General features: G+C 47.2%; 1 protein-coding gene across 1 annotated transcript in view; it reads left to right on the forward strand.

Annotated features, from left to right (window-relative positions):
- The window catches only part of LOC133347955 (glutamate receptor 4-like), a 59,670-nt gene that overhangs the window by 12,287 nt on the left and 24,937 nt on the right, over window positions 1-22,446 (forward strand). Inside the window, exons 2-15 of the mRNA XM_061560720.1 lie at window positions 2,624-2,782; window positions 7,767-8,006; window positions 8,257-8,309; window positions 8,823-9,014; window positions 9,324-9,485; window positions 9,876-10,043; window positions 10,435-10,539; window positions 10,640-10,647; window positions 11,604-11,712; window positions 12,976-13,182; window positions 13,765-14,047; window positions 14,455-14,668; window positions 14,896-15,094; window positions 16,285-16,532. Of these exons, the coding sequence (XP_061416704.1) occupies window positions 2,624-2,782; window positions 7,767-8,006; window positions 8,257-8,309; window positions 8,823-9,014; window positions 9,324-9,485; window positions 9,876-10,043; window positions 10,435-10,539; window positions 10,640-10,647; window positions 11,604-11,712; window positions 12,976-13,182; window positions 13,765-14,047; window positions 14,455-14,668; window positions 14,896-15,094; window positions 16,285-16,532 (2,347 nt within the window). The remainder of the gene's footprint in view (window positions 1-2,623; window positions 2,783-7,766; window positions 8,007-8,256; window positions 8,310-8,822; window positions 9,015-9,323; window positions 9,486-9,875; window positions 10,044-10,434; window positions 10,540-10,639; window positions 10,648-11,603; window positions 11,713-12,975; window positions 13,183-13,764; window positions 14,048-14,454; window positions 14,669-14,895; window positions 15,095-16,284; window positions 16,533-22,446) is intronic.

The following is a 22,446-nucleotide window of genomic DNA, read 5'->3' on the forward strand; positions in this document are numbered from 1 at the left end:
GTGCTTCTATGTCTCCATGCGTTTGTGCCCGTATCTATATTTGTCTCCGAGTGTCCTAACTAATTGGCTGTATCGGGTGGTGGCGGGTTTAACGACACATTTATATTTACGTGATCTAATCCAAATAACCTCTATTATGGATACTATTGGTCGCGAAAGCCTACGTGTTAAACTGTCTACAAGTGTAATTGTGCATGTCTCCATGTCTGCCTTCTCCTCTTAACCACCAGCCATCATGCCTTTGAATTAGTTAGCACCGATTGGGATAAACATTTTAAAAATCAAGAAATAAATTGTAACAAATTTATTAAATCGGAAAATATACGCATAAGCATGGATTATGTAATGCGTTCCAGCATGCGTTTGTTTTCGGTTGAATTTAATTAACAGTACTGAAGCCATATTTGCATGAGTCATGATGGATGCATCACCCTTCCCCCACGTTACAGACAGGGTGAATGGTACTTGAAATACTGCAAAGGAAACCCTTTTATAACGCTTTCAACCTTAGTTGAAAGTGTAATTTTCCATCTGCATGGCATGTCGGAATAGCGCTTGACTTAAAGTCAGAAGGACAGCAGTTAATTCATCCCATCATCCCTCTGGGGTCATTAAAACGAGTACCAGTTTGTGGGGGAAGTCAACAGTGGTTGTCATTTGGACATACAAGTCCTGGGCATAGAAGCGTGGAATTTACACCAGTGGTTGAGGGATGTAAACATAAGATGACCACTGGCCCAATCTCAATTGAGGAGGAAACCATTTCGACTTTTCTGACCGTTTATTAGAATGTTTTAAAATGTTGTGTACATAAATTTTAAAGAATGTGTTTTTAAACGTTCCCATGGCTCCACTCTTTTTTGTTTTGTGGCTTTTATATTTTCACCATTTTGTCCTATTTGTTTTCAACCCCCAGTCTCCATTGAATTTTTTTTTTGCATCAATATGCCATCTCCCGGTTGTAAATTATTATTTTATTTACAACCGGGCAACAGCACATTGCCATTAATCAATCCAATATTGGATGAAGGCCTCTCCATGCTGTGTCGGGCATGGGGGCTGTTTGATTTTGCTTCACCACGCTGGTCAGTGCGGTTTGGCTCAGCAAGGGGCCTAAGACCGGAGGAGATGTCACTCGTCAAGGATCTTAGCCATAGCCAGGAATCCCACCCAGGAGGCTGGGTTTATAGCGCAGTGCTAATACCGCCACATCTTTGCTCCACACTGGTTGGGGAAGGAAAAAAAAGAAATGGTCAGCACTTTGATCAATCTAGTGCTGAATGAAGGTCTTTGTTGCTGATCATACAAAACGTTGCTTCTTTCATATCAGCATTTTCTTTATATGTTGCACCATTAAATATCCAAAATGTGATATCCAATTTGTCACTTAACAATAATATACCTCACTATATAAAATATTTACAGTGGGGGGGACAATGTTTTAGTCTAGGGACTAGAGTTAGGGTTTGGGTTTGAGTGAGAGTTCGGGTAGCTCAGAGGCTCAATGATTATTATTATAAGAGCTCAATTTTCTGTCACGGAGAACGCAGCCTCCTCCTTTATTGCCTACTGCTCCAAGAAGGCGGCGTGACTCCTTTAGTTTACAGGAAGGAAGGGTGTGATGCCCATTAGCCTTCTTAATTCCTTTGACCATACTTCACCATGCAGGTTGGTAAAAGATTGTAAAGAAAATATTTAAATTGTGGTGGTGGTAACAAATCACCCACCTCAAAATTCATTGGATGTTTCCATGTCCTCACATATCTACGTGTCCCATCATATCCCCTCTCATGTCCCCATGCGTCTGAACAGATATATAAATATAAGATAGACACTCTCACGTCCTCGTGTCTCCTATGTCTCCCTCAAATGTGTATGTCCCTATGTCCCAGCATGTAACTGTATTTATTGTCTATGCCTTCCATGTCTTCTTGACGTCCTTTTATCCCATAGTGGACCTGTGTATCTCCTGTGTTCAACTCGTATATTATGTTCTTGTTGCTTATGTATCTCCCTCTAATCTCTGTCTCACTGTGTGACCCTGTAACTATGCGTGTGAGTCATTGCATTTTTTTTTCCACCGTGTTCCTCTCGTATGCCCTGCATATTCCTGTCTTTGTGTCCCTAATGGATCTGTCATATCTCCCCTTCATTTCTGAGTCAGTGCATTTGTTATCACTTTGTGTCCCCTTGTCTGTGTTGTCTTTTGTATCGATGTGTGAATCTCAACACTTGTTATCTCCCCATGTGTCTCAATGTATCCTCACAAACCTGTGAGTCCCCCATTATGTATCTGTCTCCCGAACCACAGTCAACGATCCTATATTCGTCTCCATTGTCCCTACTAATTTCTGTGTTTCCCCTGTCTCTCGATGTGTCCATCTACATCCTCGTATGTCTCTAATGATGTCCTCACGTGTTTCCCAGATCTCACTATCGGATGTACCTCTGTTCATGTTTCCCTTGTCCCCTTCTTGTCTAAATGTATCCCATGTATCTGTGCATCCCTGTCTCAGTTTGTCATGTGTCTGGGCATTCCCCCACGTGTCTCTGCGTGTTACCTATCTCAGCGTGTCCTGATGTCCCATTCACCACGCCTCCGTGTGTCCTCGCGTGTCTCCAGGAGCCCTCTTCATCCCGCACATGGAACAGGAGTACGAGGCGTTCCGCTTCGGGATTTATCTGCACAACAGCGACCCCAACATGACCATGGCGCCCTTCCAGCTGCAGTCGCGCGTCGACCACCTGCATTCGGCCAACAGCTTCGACATCACTAATGCATGTAGGCCTCATCATCACTTGCATCACGAACATCAATGTCATCATCAATAACATATCATCGTAAACATCATAAAAAAACATGATACCCACAATACTGTCATAGCATTCACCAATATTATGTAGGCGACATTACCCACATCAGCATCATCATCAATAAAATAATGATTTAAAAAACATTAATGTGGCAATATCACCAACATCAACAATAATATAACAGACTATTAATATCATTAGCATTAGCAAAATACCACTGATATAGCCATCACCAACAGTCTTGGGTGACATTGATAACATCATCACCAATATCATCATTATAATGTCATAATGAACAACATTGTAAACAATAACATCAATATTATAGCCATTGCCAACCCTGTAGGCCATTATTGTCATCATCAATAGCATCAATATGAATAACATCTACAGAATAGTGCATGACACCACCAATATCACTATCAACACAGCCACCACCACTAACACCATCAAACATTTCTCTAACCACCACTGCCACTGTCACCTCACAACATTGTGTGTGTAACCATGTGTACGTGTGTGAACGCATTATGTGTCTGTGTGTGCGTCTATGCTGTGGTCAGGTGCGAGCGGTTGGTAACCTTTCCACCTCTTAAATTTCATTACCGGAGAACCACATGAGAAAATCTAAAATAAGTATACACTTGAGGTCCCCTGGGGGCAGACATCTATTCTAGCATATCCTCTGGCCAAAACACTTTTGGCAATGCCTAGGGATTAAAACCCATAAACTACTACTGCTTGGACGTCTGTGGAATACAGGAAGCCCAAATTTCGATTTAAAGCTTTCGTGACTGCAGGGATTCATCTTCTTGGTTCTTTCGGTAAAGTCACGTAGAAGGAAAATAATAAAATAATAAAAATTAAACATAATAAAATAATTCTCACGACGTTTCGGCCACAACGCAAGCAGCCGTCTTCAGGTGGAGAACAAGAAGACAGGAGGCCCAGTTGACTGGGTTCTGTCTCCAGACACCGTGAGTGGTGGACATTCATCTCAGACCAGGGTAACAGCAAACAAAAGGGAGTGTGGTTCTTTCTATTGAACAAAAAAACATTAAGGGTGTGTGGCAGCGTGCCGGTGATGTGTGTGAGGTTATACTCAAGTCTGTTATAGGAGTATCCCTCCATCAACAGAAGGCAAACAATGATGGTGGTGGGGTTGCCTACACTCCCACTGAAGGTGAACATCTGTGGATGGATGCAGGCAAAGCTGTCAGATGCTTTCTAAAACCTTCTGTCTGAGTTGTTGGCTAAAGTGCCCTCTTGGGGCAGACATCTTTTTTGGGGTGACTTTAATAGTCGAGTGGGTTGTGGACCCCTAGCGCTTGGGTGGAAGTGATTGTAAGGCATGATCAGTTCAATAAAAACAGGGGAAGGCTGTAAAATCCACGAAAAAAAAACATCTTGGGTGCTTGCTGGGTAAATCGTGAATATCTGTTGGACTATACGGTGGCAGAACAGTTAGAGTAAGTGCATACCGTTGAAACTGATCAGTCCACTAATCAGTCCACTGATCATTGGCTTGCCATCTGTAAGATGTGCCTACTGTTTTTCCACCATGGGGGGGCGGGGGGGTCGAGAGCAATCAACTCGGACCCCATTCAACCCAACAGTAGCCTGGTCTCATCCAACTGCATTACATCTCAAGTGAGAATTTGATCAACGATTGCAGCTAATACTGCCTTATTGATCCCAATCCCCCTAACGCCGAGCAGAAAGGGGTGAGGTTTAGAATTTGGCTTATGCAGCCGCTATGGCTGCACTGGATACTGAATCCAGACCTCCCCAGAAACGCCGGTTGGTGGAGGAGGTGGCAGGCCTATGTTCACCATATACAACATCTCATACCCAGGGAATGAGGAGACATCACAACCTTCATTCGGAGGTTTAAAGAGTAATTTGGTGCTGTAAGGATGAATGGTGGTCAAGGAATGCTGAGCTGGAAACTGTCTCAGCAGTTCATGATCACAAAGAATTTGTTAATGCCATCTTTACATAAGTTCACAGCACCACCCCAATTACCATCCTTTAATGAGAAAATGGTAATTAGATATCTGAATCCGACGACCAAGTCTGTAGATTTTCTTAGAATATTTGTGAGGTTTGGGAGGCAGGGACTCCCACAGCCCAAGAAAAAATTACTCTGCAAAGGATGTGGAGCCCCAAAGGTTGGAGGAATAAAATGTTCCCTGTGAGCGGCTGGCTGGTATGCCTTCTGCTGTGGAGGTGCACAGAGCAATCCGTAGCCTGAGACCCGGTAAAGGGTCAAGCAGGGATAACCACTTAAGCGAATTTCCAAGGGAGGGTGCCGATTGTGTGGAGGCTGCCTTATATGACATCGTAAAAACCGTTTAGACCACTGAATGTTTTTTGCAGAATTGTAAGGAAGCCACGGTGCCCCTCTTTGGAAGAAGGGAGATGGGCATTGGTTGTAACAACTCCTGGAGCATCTCCCTTAGCTTGAAAATAAAAGGTCCTGGCAAGGATAATTCATTGTTTTGCCAGGCATCCTGACAAGCTTGTGGAGCCGCAATGTGGGTTCAGTTATAGTCGGTCCTGCACTGATGCCATACCCTTCGTCAGAGGTCGCAACCGGGTACCCGATACCCGTACCCTACCCTTACCCGGCCGGGTACGGGTAGGGTACGGGTACGACCGGGTACGGGTACCCGTTTGCGACCCTGGTGCGGCCGGGTATGGGTACGGGTAGGCCGTGAGTCACTGGTGAGTAACTGTTTGTCACTCATTTCCCAACGTCTTGTCTCTTCTCACAATTCCAGTTCCTAGAATCAACCCATCCACGCCTGCAACATGGCTTCATCCCAGAGGTCGCAATCAGGTACCCGATACCCGTACCCTACCCTTACCCGGCCGGGTACGGGTAGGGTACGGGTAGGGTACGGGTACGACCGGGTACGGGTACCCGTTTGCGACCCTGGTGCGGCCGGGTATGGGTACGGGTAGGCCGTGAGTCACTGGTGAGTAACTGTTTGTCACTCATTTCCCAACGTCTTGTCTCTTCTCACAATTCAAGTTCCTAGAATCAACCCACCCACGCCTGCAACATGGCTTCATCCCAGAGGTCGCAATCAGGTACCCGATACCCGTACCCTTCCCTTACCCGGCCGGGTACGGGTAGGGTACGGGTACGACCGGGTACGGGTACCCGTTTGCGACCCTGGTGCGGCCGGGTACGGGTAAGGAATCAAAACCCGTTTGCGACCTCTGCCCTTCGTCCGTCTGCTCCAGCAGAGGGGTAGGACATTTAAAAAAGGACCTGTGTGTATGTTTATTAAAATGGTCAAAGCTACGATACAACAACGATCATTTGAATGCATACAAATTTGAAATACAACATCTCAAGACGCTTTACAAAACGAAAGAGAAAAAAAACCCATCAAGATGTCAGAGCTTTGGGTTGTTATTCTTGCTTTTGGGGTCCACCAGCTTCCGCTCAAGATTATTGGCAATGAGCAAAATGTTTTTACCATCTCATTTTCATTAATTGTTTTTGTCTCATTTGTACAATTATATTTACTCCCTTAGCCTGTATATAACAGCATAACATTGGCATGTCAATTGCGCAAAGAATAATCAATTATTGCAGGCCATGCGCAATTCCGTGCATGCATCGTGAACTCAGGAATGGATTTTAATTGATGAACCGACTCATCATTATTTTGCCCTGTGTGTGTACGGTACTTGTGCAGTCCTTTTGTCAATCCACTGCTTAACGAGCGTTTTCCCATACAGTGCGAGGTGTGGAGGCAATTTGACCATACCTCACGACGTTGGTCAGTGCGGGGCGGTGAGGTCAGTTAGCAAAGACGTGGAAACATAGTACAAGCATGGATTTTGCTGCACTGCCCTCTGCAGTCCATATTGAGGCCCCACAGCCTATAACACCTTGTTTGTGTGGTGGTTACCAATCTAAGCACTACCCAGGCTCAATGCTTCATAATCTGGATGATTTGGTCATTGGATTAGTGTAAATGTATGTATCTATACATCATGAGTAGGGAAGCTATTGTAGGTTGATCGTATCTGGGCTGTGACTTAATTGCATACGGCCTACCAATATTTATCCATAACATCAATAATCTTAGCCGGACTATTCTTGCATATGGCAACATGTTCAGGAGCTTAATACCGATGTCGAGGTCTGCGTGCCACGAGAGGGCTTCAGGACAAAGTTTATGTAGATTTACTGTTTCTCTGTTGAAGGAGTGCAGACTACATTGGTTTACTATATGATCCATAGTTGTAGTTTCACAACAAACCTAGCTGCACTAATAAGGTACTGGATGGGAATGTTTGATGCCTGTACCACTGTTTCTAATTTTAGCTCGCTCCGTCACTTGCCACTGCAAGGGCCTCTTTTATTTGAGGAATGTGTGCTAACATGTGGCCTACCATTGATATTTGAAAGTCTTGTTGACCCCTTAGCAAGGAAAATGTGTCCACCACTCCTATTTGTACATACACATTTCCATGTGTTTCCTGCACGTGTTCACGCATGTTAGAGTTGCCTCTTCTGAGGTACAAACGGAATTTATCATGGGAAGAATATCTCCCAATATTGCATGTAAATCCATGGTGTTGAGGAATATATTATTATTATTGTTTCACAACTGACAAAAACTGCCACGTTTAATATCCCGGGAAGACTTACAGACTTCCCAAGATGGCTACTTCAACAAGTGGCTGACCTTGGGAAAACCAGGACAGGTCGAAACCCAAGTGCATATGCACTAGCTTGACTCAGCCTTAAATACACACCTGGCAAGGTGTGTAAACATCCCTGCTTGGGAGACAAAGGCGGCCGAACGTGGTGTTAGCCACACCATCCCCTCGTGCGTCGTTCCAACCTTAATAGGTGCTTGCTAACAGCACTTACTCCAGCAGCTGGTATAGGCTACACGGGAGACATTTGTGTACGGTGCCTGCAGTCTGCTCACAGTTCACGCGCGGCGTGTACGCTATCTTCGGCTTCTACGACAAGCACTCGGTGCACACGCTGACGTCATTCTGCGGGGCACTTCACGTCTCCTTGCTGACGCCGTCGCATCCGGCCGATGGCCCCATGCAATTCGTGCTGCAGCTGAGGCCACCGGTCAGCGGGGCACTGCTCGGGGTGCTGGGCCGCGCCAACGCCTCCCGCCTCCTCTACTTCTTCGACACGCACAGAGGCGAGGGCCGCTACCGCCGCGATAACCGCATCGTTCATCATTGTCAACGTTGGCCCTGGTCAATCCACTGCTGGATGACGACCTTCCCGAGCCGTCACTATCTCTCACGTTCTTGCGATGTAATAATACATTTGACTCCTGCACACGTGGTCCATCTCAATGGACATATTGATGGTCATGATGATGTTGATAGTGTTGATAGTGCTGATGATGTTGATGGGTGGTGCTGATGGTGGTTATGTGTGTGCAGGTCTCTCTGTCCTACAGACGGTGTTGGAAGCCGCTGCTCATAATGGCTGGCAGGTACGCACACACGTGTATCTACACAAGTCTGCGTGCACATGCACTTGTCCACATTAACACATGCAAGTGTACGTTTATATCCATGCATGTACGTATTTACCTGTGTATGTAATTTTTCTCAATAACCTCCTGCATCAGTGTGTCCTGCCACATCTTCCAAGATGTACCTGTCCCTTGTTCCCTTTTCGTAATCTGGATCCTCAGGTCTCTCCCATTTGTTGCTGTGTTTCCCCATGTCCCGATGTCCCCGGCTGTCAGCTGAGCATGGTGGAGGCACGTGCACCAATTGTGTCTCTGTGCATCCCGGATGTCTTTGTGTGTCCCCGTGTCTCTTACGAACATCAAGGAGGCTTGTTGTGTGTGTTTCCCAGTCCCATGCACCCCTGTGTGTCTGGGTGTATCCCACTGTGTCCGCGTGGTCTCGTGTTGTCCCAGGTGACACTGTAAACACGGAGGATCGCAAGTGTGTGCATCTCTGGCCTGTGTCCGCGCGGTACCTTGCCCGTGTCCCAGGTGAGCGCGGTGAACGTGGAGGAGAATGGAGCCGAGGAAGCTCTCCGTACGGCCTTCACGTCGATCGACTCGGCGCACGACCCCCGCTACGTGGTGCTGGATTGCGAGCCAGCCGTCACGCAGAAGACCATCACCCAGATTATCAATATCGGCAAGAATGTCAAGGGATATCACTACATCCTCGCCAATCTGGTGAGTAGCAAGGCCACGGGGCAATACATCTCCCCATTCTGTGTTCCAAATATCATCTCCTCCCATACCCACTACAATTAAGTGTCCTTATATCCCCCTGTCATTCCCTGCTCCGAATGCCTCCCTGTATCCCTGTCTCTCCCCATGTCTCCTCTGTTTCTCTTTGTGTCTATCCCTTTTCCTCACGTCCCCGTGCCATCCTAATGTATCCACGTCCATCCCCATGTCCTCATGTTTCCTTGCATCCCTATATCTCCCCGTGTCTTCCGCTATGCCCTGAATCTCGATGTCTCTCCCATCTCCCCACAGGGTTTCTCGGACATGAGTCTCGAGACCCTGCAGCGCGGCGGCGCAAATGTCACCGGCTTCCAGATCGTCGACTACAATGAGCCCATGGTCCAGAAATTCATGCAGCGCTGGAAACAGTTGGATGGGAGAGAGTTCCGAGGATCACATGACGGCCCCTTCAAGGTATCCACGGGATCATGATGGGACACATGGAGATATGCACAGGGCCTTTATGGGCGATGGAAGTACAGGAGGGGACATGCAGTGATACGCAAGTTTTTTTGTGTGTCTCCATTCAATCTGTGAGTGTCCCCACGTCCCTTGTCTTTGCATGTCCCCTTATCCCCTTATTCTTAGCCGCCTACGTGTCTCCACCTTATTTCCTCATCTCTGTGCATTTCTCCTTGTGTGTGCTGTCTCCTTTTTCTCAAGTCCTATATCTCCCAGTCCCATCCCCTTATCTCTTTATCCCCATGTGTGGCTCCAAATCCTCTTCTCCCTGTGCGTGTCCCCCACATGACCACGCGTGTTCCTGCGCTTGTCCATGTGTGTCCGTGTGGTGTGCGCGTGCAGTACACGTCTGCACTGTCATACGATGCAGTGCTGGTGCTGGCTGAGGCGTTCCGTTACCTGCGGACGCAGCGTACAGACATTCTGAGGCGCGGCGTGGCCGGGGACTGCCTCGCCAATCCAGCCGTGCCCTGGAACCAGGGCATCGAGATCGAGCGAGCTCTCAAACATGTGACAGGGGGACACAGGGGCACACAGGGGCACACATGGGTACACATGGGACGAGGAGATGAGGGGACACATGGACATGTGTGTATATGGGGGTAGAGCGGTGGCACAGTGGATAACAATGTTAGCAGTAGTTTTCAAGCTATGCTAATAACCCGGCAACTGGAGTTCGATACCCGGCCATGGCAAACATCAACGTTTATCAATATATGAAGCAGTCCTAGGCCTCCCTCATCCTCTCTCTCATGTGGCCTCAAAAGTACACCGCACTGGCACTATGGGGAGGCCTTCATCCAGCAGTGGATTGACAAGTGGTTGTAAACTATATTTTCGTATGTATTTATGAATGCATGCATGTATATATGCGCGTGTACGCACACACACACCTGTGCAGGTGCGTGTGTCAGGACTCACGCAGAACATTGAGTTTGATGACTTTGGGAGACGGACGAACTACTCCATCCTAGTCATGGAGATGAAGGAGACTGGCCCAAAGCAGGTAAGGTCACGTGTGCTGCATGAGCAACTGTGTGCGTGTGTAAGGGAGCATGCACGTGCGAGCACGTGTATTCGTGTGGATGTTTGTGTGTGTATAACAGCCAAACGTGTGAGCGATGTGGCAGTTTACAGTGGCCATCCTCCAACAATAGAATTAGAGACACAACAATGAGCTGAACGCCGGCCATGGCACAGTGGGAAGCGTAGATGGTGCATTTGCCAGTCATCTCAGTCAACCCTTAACACCTGAGTTTGCTATATGAACTGCCAGCGAACCTCCAACACTTCACGTAGCCCAAAGTGAACCTAGGTGATGTCACCGCAATATATTGAGGAGTGGTGGTGGAGTTGACTGTGAGTGCTCTTTTGTTATAATCCCAGAGACCTGCGTTTTTGCATCATCGTCATCATTGTTACTCGTGGCAAGGTATCCTAGCCTAGCTTGGGCCTTCCCTAGATCAACACAGTCTAAAATAAAATCATAAATATTGCTGCAGTGGTGTGGTATCAGCACTGGAAGACAAAAGCGGCCAGGTGTGAGGCTTTTCCCAACTCACCCTTACTTGGTATTTGCTAACAACACTCGCCCCATCAGCCAATACGAATAAAGAGGCCATAATTGGCTCATGCACTGAGACAGTATATAGAGAGAGACCTACATTTGTCCACATCTCACCGTATTCTCCATGTGTCCTTCCTTTCTCCTCCATGTCCCCATGTGTCTCCGTGTATCGCCTTGTTCACCTTTCTGCCCTACATCCTTGTATCACCCCCATCTTTGAGCCTCTCTTGTCCTTCAATTTTATTCACATCCTATGGCTTCCCAATGTCCTTACATTTGTCTGCATGCGTCTGTGCTTGTCCTTATACATTCCTGCGCGTACCTGATTTTGTCGTATGCTGCATGCTTCTTCACATGTTCTTTGGCATCCCTGCATCCTCTCTCCAAGTATTTGCATTCCCGTGTTCGCACATATTCCCACGTGCTCCCCCGTGTCCTCATCTCGTTCACGTGTTCTCATGGATCCCTATGTCCCCTTGTGTCCCCGTGTGCTCGTGTCCCAGACCGGGTTTCTACACTGAGTCCATGGGGCTGAAGATGCCAACGGACAACGTCGTGGAGAAGGAGTTGACCGAATCCAACAATCACACGTATGTGGTGTCGACCATCATGGTACGAGGGCGTGCGCACCTGTGTCTGTTCTGTCAGTGCATCTTGGGGAGGGGGGGGGGACAGGACATTGATCCAGGACCAAAAACTCTAGAGGCCCACAAAGAATAAACTACATTAAACCCGTGCTATGCGTGAATTTTGGATTTTCGAGTTTCACACATTTGCGAGTTACTAAATGTATACTAATTCCCTATTCGCGACCTGCCGGACAGCAGTAGATTGACCAGTGTACGTCGTGCCAGGCCACCGACACCGGAGAGGCGCGCGCAGAATTTAACATTTGAAACGGTCTGCGAAGATTACGCATGCCCCCTCGGCTGCCCGCTTAGTCCTCAGTCTCGCAGTAATCCCACTCTGAACTTGCTATTGTGCCCTTTTACGTTGACACATTTGGGTATAAACGAGTTAACTGTGAGGTCCATTCTCAAGGAAGCGAATGCGGTTAGTGCTCCCCAGAGTGCCAAAAGGATAACAACTGTGCGTTGTTGATCAAACACGTGCATCTCGCGAGGAGTCATCCTCCTGAATCCCTCACCATCAGCCCCACCTCCGTCGTCATCAAATCATCATCAGTAATTAAAAAACACATTGTTCTGTATTATTTACTATTTATTGAAGTTACTGTTTTAAAAAATGTACCATTTCCCCTCTTAGTTCACTCGTACCAGGAATGTAACCCAATTTTTCTGAATAGAGCAAGGTTTCTGCTAACCGCTGCACTACCACTCCCCAAAAAAGACAAAGATCCCCCTATAGCCTGTAACAGACTTTTGGGGCAAGTGCTGTTAGCGAGCACCTATGAAGGCCGGCACGGCACACGAGGGGGTGGGTGGTCAACACCACGCCCGGCCGTTTTTGTCTGCCTTGTGGCGAAGTTTTACACATTGCACCAGGAACTCATTTGAGGCTGAGTCGACCAAGGGGAGGCCCAGCACCGATTCAGATAATCATCACTGGTGTTGGCCGTGAGCGGGAATCAAACCTGGGTCGCCAGGTTCGTAGCACAGTGCGCTAACCGCTACACTACCGCTCTCCACACTACCGCTCCCCACACTCATATACGCACACAAACAAACCCACATTCTCACCCCATCTTGTCCATCAACTCTGGTAGGAGGCGCTGTGCGTGATGATGCACAAGAACTCGGACTCGCACCGACTCGCACTCACACACACAGCGATGTCCTCACCTATCTCCCTGAACCTCACCTCTCCCTACCACCCCCCCCCCCCGGCCCCTCTTCCCTCCCCCACCACCGACAGGAGGCCCCGTACGTGATGTTGCGCAAGAACTCGGAATTGCTGGAGGGGAACGAGCGCTACGAGGGCTACTGTGTGGACTTGGCATTGGAGATCGCGCGCCACGTGAACATCAAATACCACCTCGCCATCGTGCCCGACTCCAAGTACGGCGAGAAGAACTCCGAGTCAGGCACCTGGAACGGCATCGTGGGGGAACTCATCTATGGGGTGAGATGCAAACCGCCGTTGGTTGCACCGTCTCCAGCGCATGTACGACGCATTGGTCTCTGATCCCTCCCACGCTGCCTCTGTATGATATGAATATCTGTGCGAGCCGCAACTGCCTGGTGTAGTGGAAATCATTGTCGGCCTGCGACTGATAAAAGTCGCGATGTATTTTTTTTCCGACCGCACCGCTTGATACAGTAAAAAGTGTCTGGTCATGGCACGCCACCTGGTATGGTATAAATGGACTGTTATAAGTGATCGAACTGAGACCATCATCTCACTACACTTGAGAAAACGCGGATTAATCATGGACCGGCTAAACCCCGGATTAAAGCCCTACATTCGGCGCAGTGCTCTGATCCCTGAGCCACCCGGCCATCTTTGAAAACCAAAACCTTAACCCAAACGTGACCCATAACCCTCGTGGTGTTATGTGGTGTGTACAGTCCCTGATGCATGGAATGCAACAGGGTCCCCCTGTCCCATTTCTCCTGCTCTCCGGTGTGCCGCATACCCGATAGCTACACCACTGCCTGACTTTGACCCCTGACTCCTGACCCTCTCGTGTTTGTGGCAACGTAGAAAGCCGACCTGGCCGTGGCTCCGCTGACGATCACGCTGGTGCGCGAGGAGGTCATCGACTTCTCCAAGCCATTCATGAGTCTGGGCATCTCCATCATGATCAAGAAGCCGCAGAAGTCCAAACCTGGGGTGTTTTCGTTCCTCGACCCGCTCGCCTATGAGATCTGGATGTGCATCGTGTTTGCCTACATCGGCGTGAGCGTCGTGCTCTTTCTTGTCAGCCGCTTCAGCCCCTACGAGTGGCGACCCGACGACAGCGCCGCCACCTTTGACGACGGAGGAGGTGAGAGTCCTGCAGTACTTCTTCCTGTTCATCATCATCATCATCACCGTCATCATTGTCATCCATGTCCTCTATCACCATATCACCAACACCAATGGGTGGATGCCAAATTTTCACAAGTTAGGGGGATGATTTACTCTCCATTCGCTCTTCCTCTTTGATCTTCTACTCCACCTCCTCTGTCTCCTCATTCACCTCCTCAGCTGTATATCTGTGTACTCAAGTTCTCGTTACTCATGCAACTATGTATCTAAAAACCTCGATACCCGTACAATCACATCCTCTACCCATGTATCCACATAACATACATCACATGAACCCACAATACCCACATATTTGTGTACCCATATACCCAAATACCTGTTTGCCGACAAGCCCACACAACCGGCATACCCGTGTGTCCCCAGGTCTCGGGGGAAGAGACCTGGGCGCCAGCATCGCCAACGGGGGTGGCCTCAGCCTGGTGGGCTCGGTGTACGGTGGGGGCGGCGGTGCCGGTATGGCTGGAACCGCCCTCGTGGGAACCGTCTCCACCGAGCAGCCCAACGAGTTCGGCATTTTCAACAGTCTCTGGTTCTCCCTGGGCGCCTTCATGCGCCAGGGCTGCGACATCTCCCCTAGGTGCGTTGCATGCGCTTTCCCATAGTGCGCCCAGAAATACTGGGAGGTGAGATGAGGGGGTGGGGGGTGCATGGTTATTCCCGAATTCATCGTAACCTTGAATCGTGACAATTCATCCAATTGTAGGGGAGTGAGATGAACCATTATATGCCTCACATATTCTGGCACTTTTACTCCTGTGTTCGTGCGTATGTCTATTTTGTATACGCGTGTTTGTGCGGTACTAGGTCCCTGTCTGGCCGTATCGTTGGTGGGGTCTGGTGGTTCTTCACCCTCATCATCATCTCGTCCTACACGGCCAACCTGGCTGCTTTCCTCACGGTCGAGCGCATGGTGTCGCCCATCGAGAGCGCCGAGGACCTGGCTAAGCAGACGGAGATTGCGTACGGAACCCTTGAAGCTGGCTCCACCAAGGAATTCTTCCGGGTGAGATCCAGGGGTCGTGGGGGGTGGGGAGACATGGGGAGACGGGGAGATGTGGATAGAAACAGGAAGAAATGGAGAGATGAGAGGACTAACAGGGAAACATGGAGATACGCAAGATATGTGGGGGGAAACAGAACAAACCAGAGAGAAGCGGGGAGGCATGGGGAGATATGGAGAGACATAGGGAGTTGTGGGGAGATAAGACAGCATGGGCTTGGTATTTTGGTGACCCTCTTAGTTCTAGTCCTTGGCCTGGTCATCTGTCTCTATATTTGGGCTCATAATAGTAATTCTAGAGCTGCTGAGATCCTGTATTAAATCTAGGTTAGAGCAACCCACGATTATCCATTCCATTTTATGTACTCTGTAAATTAAGGCATTGCTTTAAATGTTATATAATTACACGCTGTATTGTATTGTATTGGGGTGAGGTGATGGCGCAGCGGTTCGCAACGCTGCGTTATAAACCCAGCCACCAGAGTGTGATTCCTGGCCGCCGTTAACATCGGTGGCGAGTGATGTCTGAACTGACCCTGGGCCCCACTTCACCAACCCACGCAGACCAGTGTAATGAAGAATTGCCAAACGACCTCGAACCCTGCATGGGGATGATGCCTTCATCCAACAGTAGACTGATATAAGGGCTGTAAGTTGGATTATACTATATTGCAATTTAAATTATTTAAAAAAAATTGGGTAAAATCACAAGACAAAGGTCAAATGTATGAGTGTCTCCCAATGACATGGATAGCGGTGGAAGTGTCACATTCCTATGACAGGAGCCAGTGAACTGAGTAAAGTATAGTATAGAACGATAGGATTAGTGTTAACAGTTGTGGTTTATTTCTTGGCCGGGTGTTGTTTTGGCCACGTTCTCAGAAGCTCACAGGTTCAAATATCGTTCAGGGATTGACTTTAGTCCATCATTATCATTTCTCCAGGATCAATTAAATGGGTACCATTTTGTAGGATTTCAAGAGGTGTTGCCCCAATGGTTAACTAGTTCCCACCATAGGAATGTAGAATTTCCACCACTGGGTCATGGCCACAAGCAGAGATGAGTGCAGCCCCATGCTCGTTTGAACAGGGATATGCCTAACTTTTTTCATGTCCAACTTTCACTCAATAACAATCTCTTTTCTCTCCCTGTAACCCCTGCGACCTCTTTATAACCATCTTGACCTCTCAAGCGCTCCAAGATTGCGGTGTATGACAAGATGTGGTCGTACATGAAGTCAGCGGAGCCATCTGTGTTCGTTAAGACAACGGCGGAGGGGGTGGCGCGCGTGCGCAAGTCCAAGGGCAAGTACGCGTACCTGCTCGAGTCCACGATGAACGAGTACATCGAGCAGCGCAAGCCATGTGACACCATGAAAGTCGGCGGCAACCTCGACTCCAAGGGCTACGGCATCGCAACACCCAAGGGCTCCAGTTTTAGGTGCGTGGGTCCCCGCGGCTGAGATCACCCCACCACAACCCCAGTTGCATCCCAGAAGCCTCCTGCCGCTAACCCTGCTTCCCGTTTTGAAAGGGGGCCCACTCAGACCCCCACAGGTTGCCACAAGCCTCCGTGAGTCTTCATAGGCCTTGTAAAAAAAGAAAACCTCAAACCTCCGTAGGCTTCACGTGACACTTTCTAAAATGTCTTGCCAGTAGTGTGTGGTTGGTATGGGTACAGGTTGCAATAAATGAAATGGAGCCCCTTATCCGAATTCCTCCCTCTTCATAGTTGCATTGCTTGCATGCTCGATAACTGAATTAGTCATAATGGGCACCCGTAGGCTTTCATGAGTCTCTTATGAGCATTATAGTTACAGAGGTTATTTGAAAATATCACCATGTCAGTCAATGTGGGTTGGTATAGGAGGTGCCCAAAGCTTGTTCAGATGTTAGCCATGGCCAAGAATCAAACTCAGATGAGCAGGTTGGTGCGATAAACCACTGCGTCACTGCTCCACCCCCAGTGTGCTTTCACAAGCCTCCTCAAAACTCTACAAGGCTTCACGACCCCTCGTTAGCCTCAACAGGCTTTTCGCGTATTTATAATCCTTAAAGACCCCCTGTGGCCCATCTCAATGCACCTTCCTGAGCACCTACATGCATTCAGGAGCCTCAGTGAACTTTACCAAACCTCTATGCACCTCATTTACTTCCCTGTAGGCTTTGAGGAGCCCCATTAGAGTTCTAAAAAAATGTTCAAACCAAGGTGCTTAATCTGTTGTAAAGCAGAGTTCAAAGACCGTGTGATGAAGTGCACAAACGTAGACTGTTGAAAGCCTCTGGCATAATGCACACATTTTCTAAGTTTAAACGTTCCCTGCAAGTAATTGAAAAGCATGACATCTACTTAACGACAGGTTGTGAGATCTTAAAAGCAAAACAGACAGGGAACTACAGTGGATGCCCATTGTAATTTATATGCACCCCCTTTTGGCCTTCGCACCTGATTGGCTCACAAGTGACGACATCATATGTATCCCTCTATTTAAGGACTAAACAGGAGTATTTCTCCACAAATCTGGCTGTTGCCTGATGATGCTAGTTGTAAGTACTGGCAAAATGTCATACGCGAATTGTAAATGTTGTGGAATTACTCTCCACCACACCAGTGTGCAATACTAGTAACGAATTGGCATGTTCTGTTTACGTGACAAACCTTACTAATTGGCTGTGTCGGGTGGTGGCGGGTTAAACGACACATTTATATTTACGCAATCTCACTCAAAAAACTCTGTTATAGGTTTCTCACGTGGTTAAATAAAAGACACCAAATTGATTACTTGAAATAGTTTAAAAGCCAATTAATTTGTCCGCCAAAACGAATGTTAGGCATGCTCTTTTGTTCTTTCGGTAAAGTCACGTAGGTATAAAATAAAATAAATTCAATCACGACGTTTCGGGCGCAACACAAGCGTCCGTCATCAGGTGGGACAACTACAGCACTTCAACAATTATTTCTTGCTGTGGTTGTCCCACCTGATGACGAACGCTTGTGTTGCGCCCGAAACGTCGTGAATTAATTAATTTTATACCTACGTGACTTTACCGAAAGAACCAAAGAGTATGGATCCCTGCAGTCACGAAAACTTCCAATCTAGAATGTTAGGCAGCATTAACGTATGATCATGGCCTTGAGCCGGTAAACAGGGGAAAGTCTGTTCACATGGCAACCACTTCTAACTGATTGCAGAATGGTAAACTTAATTTGATAACCGAGTTGACCCCTGTACCCACAGTGCCATTCTGCCATTTATACATTATGAAATTGGGATGTAATGGAAGCCCGGAGTTTTTCAACACATAGTTTGAACCCGTGTCCATGAAATGAAAGTGAAATTGAGGCCAATGTGAGTTGAAGATAAATGCAGTGGAGGAGGCTCGAGGGAAGAGGTGGCACCTGTGAGGCTGTGTTGGGCTTGGGGTTTTCTGGCTGGAGGTGTGGGGTTGTGGTGGGGTCTTCGTGTGGCCTTGGGAAGGGCAGGAGGAACGGTCACATTCTGACACTCACGCACATGCACACCAATACAGCCGCACGCAAATACAAATACTAACATGCACACCAACACAAACACCCATGAATGTACACATGCATGCATATACAGAAGAATAAATACATGCACACAAAGGTGCAATATATATTCACACCAATACAAATACTTCTGCAGATACTTCACATACCGATACATACACACACCAATGCAAATACACAACAATACACGAATACCAAGATCAATATACACTGTGATGCAGCAATATATACAAACAATGAATTGGAATACACAGCAATACTGATACACAGCAATATATAGATACGCACAAATACAAATAATATATACACGCATACCATTATTCTGCAATATACACTCACACTCCAAGAAAGACAATACACAAGCCAATACTGAGCAATATACACCAATGTAAATGGAGACCAATACACCGCAATACCCACATACAAAACCAATAAAGACCAATGCACAATACACACACCAATACATAACTGCCATTTGCCACTAAGTGGTGGTGACGTCACCATGGTGCTTGTGCCAGGCTAGATGCACCTTGAGGCCACGTGAAGTTAGGAAGCCTCGCTGAGTGGAGGTAACGGGACAGACCCATGTGTTATGAGTTGGTTGGTTGATTGAATGAGATGCGCCATCTGTGCCCCCCACTGCGAACTTGCTGCATTTTAGCTGCCCAGTGTTCCACACGCTGTTAGCTTACCTGCTTTGTCCTTCACTATTGCTGGAGAGCACCTGTCTGTAACTTCCCAGTAGCATCTTTCATAAGCTTCCTCCACAGAGACCGATCTTTACATAGCTGGTACCAGTCATGAGCAAGTCCAATTAGCTCCAGATCCTTTTGTACCACATAAGTCCGTCTCTCCTCTAGTCCGTGCTGCACCCGTTTAGCCCCCTCTATCTGGCCTAACAGAAGCTGCTTAGGCGTGTGGTGGCTGGGCATGTGGGCCACCTGCTGGAGGTCACTGATGGGACTGTGTCCATATCTTTCAAGGATCTTGGAGCTCACACAAATGCAGTTTAGTTATATCCAGGAAGGATCACAGAGACGTCAGCCTGAATGTTTCAATCTGGCACAAATGCTCCTTCAAAGGGGTCTGTATTTCACAAGCATAAAGGGAGGGCACGACTGTGGTCGAGAAGACCCAAAACTTCGTATGGAGTGATAGTTCAGGTAGCTTCCACACAGCGTTACACAGCTGATGATAAGATCCCATTCAACTGATTTGGAGTTAAACCTCTGGTGCGAAACTGGAGCGAGTCCTAAGCATGCTGCCCAGGAGCAGAAACCTTTACACTCACTCCACAACTGCCCGATCACTCGTGGGGAGTTGAGATAGTGGAGTATTTGATGACATAAACTACCCAGGAAATTGTTTTGTTTTTGTAGGGCTAATGCTAAGGTCCCATCTCTTAGTACCACGTTTCATCAGCAGTTGTCTCCAACTCCTCAGAGTGAGCAGCCATTACCAGATCAGCAGCATAGGTAATATGGTTAACCAATAGTTGGTCATCCCTTGACCACACCCGAGCATCAATCAGCCTCTCATTGAATCTGTACCAAATGGAAATTATTCCAGTAGAGTTATGGAAAGCATTTTGCACTTTGTGGTCAAAAAAGATGTGAAATAGTGTAGGCTACCAGAACACATCCCTGTTGCACCCCAAGGTGAACAGACATATACACAAGACAGGTGTGTTAGCTAACTACGAACTAATGCACGTTAACAAAAGGCGCACCAAAACAATCGCAAAAAAAATAAACACGCACGCCCACCAAGAGTCCAATACATACATGTGCACCAACATAGACCAACAACACACTACTAAACATGCACATGTGCACACGCACGCAAAGATACAAACGAACACACATCCTTACACACGCACAAACACACGTACACGAACCCACACACTCGCTCCTCCGTGCCCATCCCGCCTCCGGCCGTGGGGTCTCCCCCACCTTGGACTTGAGTCAATTTAGACAGGTAGGGGGGGGGGGGCATCTTTAAAGGGGTGGCGTAGGCGTTTGCCAGCAAGTCCCGGTCTCGCCTAGACAAATAAATGACAGTACAGGAGAGTAAAACAAAAAAAGCATCAGTTTATTAATCGCATAATCAGTCTGTAAATAAGTATCCGATTCTCCGGATTGCTAAGACGTTCTGGAAAGTACAAACCAACCCAAAACTTGTGCCCAGTGTTAACCAAGTTATAGAGATCTGGTCTCTCACACACATGCACCTACTGGATTATAAGACATCTTCATAACTTATGCTCTAAAATGCAGGGGGAGGAAGTGCCTCTTATAATCCAGAGAACAAATAGCATCAAGCCAACAACTAGCTTCGTCATATGTGGCTGCGTATTGCTCATGAGACTCGGTAAAGTTTGAGATTCCGGTCTTGAACATTAAAACAGGATTATGAGGCAAAACCTTGTTGATGAGTCTTAGTAAAGGTGGCACAACTTTAGGGCTACAGTTTCATAACATGAGGAAAACTCAGTGGCATAACTTATGAGGCACTAACCTTCTAATGAGCGGAAGTGAAACGGAAACTAATCCGTTTGTGGCACAAGTAAATAAATAAACCGCCACTGCGAAATGTTCATCCTGAGGAAAGCCTGAAGGACGATGATTCATTGCGGCTTTCAATCAAGAGATTGAGGCAAACTCCCCTTAACGATTAAAAACAGGCACATTTTGCAGTTAAAAATGCTTTTCCTGTCACTGAGGGAAAAAGTATTTGCAAATGTTTACTCGCAGCTCCTTTTTTCAATGACTTAAAATGTTTTCTCAAAAGTTGTCGTTATATTGCACGCAAACTATCATAGTCATTACTGTCTTATTCTCATTGGTGATCTTCAATATCTGCATTGACCCATGCCTTTTATATTCTCTATGCATATTTTCTAACCCGAGTAGAGCACCGGTAGATTGCAGAAAACCGTCTAAACGCTTCATTTACATAATATTGCGTAGATTCATATCCACAATTTATGTGAATTTAGATCTGATTTTAAAAAATGTTGTTTAATAGCTTTGAGGAGGCTTCTTCATGAGCCACTAGGCATGACCGGGCTATCTTTAGAGGCAAAGTCATACGCTACCCTTTTAAACATGGACCCTCGACGAATCCAGGCCCCCCAGACTGTCCCTTCTCAAGGTAAGACCCCCCCTCATCCCCCTTGCCACACCTGTCTACACTGTATCACACGTCCTATGCTTATGTGGACTACCAACTGCAATGGGACTCTGCTAATAACCACCCTGAAATGTAACGAACGTCGAAATGCCTTAATTTGCACGCTCATTAGAAGTGTGAATTCTAATGGGCCTTGCTTGGGGTCGTTATTGTGAACCCTTATTTGGCCTGTGCCTCTGAGCACTGTGAAGTCTACCGTGAGGTGCTTATTCAAACAAGGAGTTCCAATGCAATCGTGGTAAATTTACAATCGAGGCAATCCATTGAGTGAGCATCTCCCCTCACGTACATCCACACGAACGCGCATCTTAAAAATGTACACGCCCTTGTGCTAAGAGCTAGCAAGGTAACCAGACGGCTTTACAGAGGAACAGCGAGCAAAATGTATGGAAAACCAGGCAGTAAAAAAGAACAGGTCATGAGATAACTAACTGATCAGATGACTAATAACAGTCAAGCCAACTGTTCAGATAACATATAAGATATGTAGATAATGAGATAGATAATACATCATATATAGTGGCAAAACAGGCAGTTAACCAGATATCTATCCATTTGACATGAGAGAGCTATACTCGATATGTAGCCAACCACACAAATAATTCACAGATACCCATACAGCAACTAATCA

This window comes from Lethenteron reissneri, chromosome 26, assembly GCF_015708825.2.
Source record: "Lethenteron reissneri isolate LAM-NWPU_2019-01 chromosome 26, ASM1570882v1, whole genome shotgun sequence".
NCBI classification, from domain to species: domain Eukaryota; kingdom Metazoa; phylum Chordata; class Hyperoartia; order Petromyzontiformes; family Petromyzontidae; genus Lethenteron; species Lethenteron reissneri.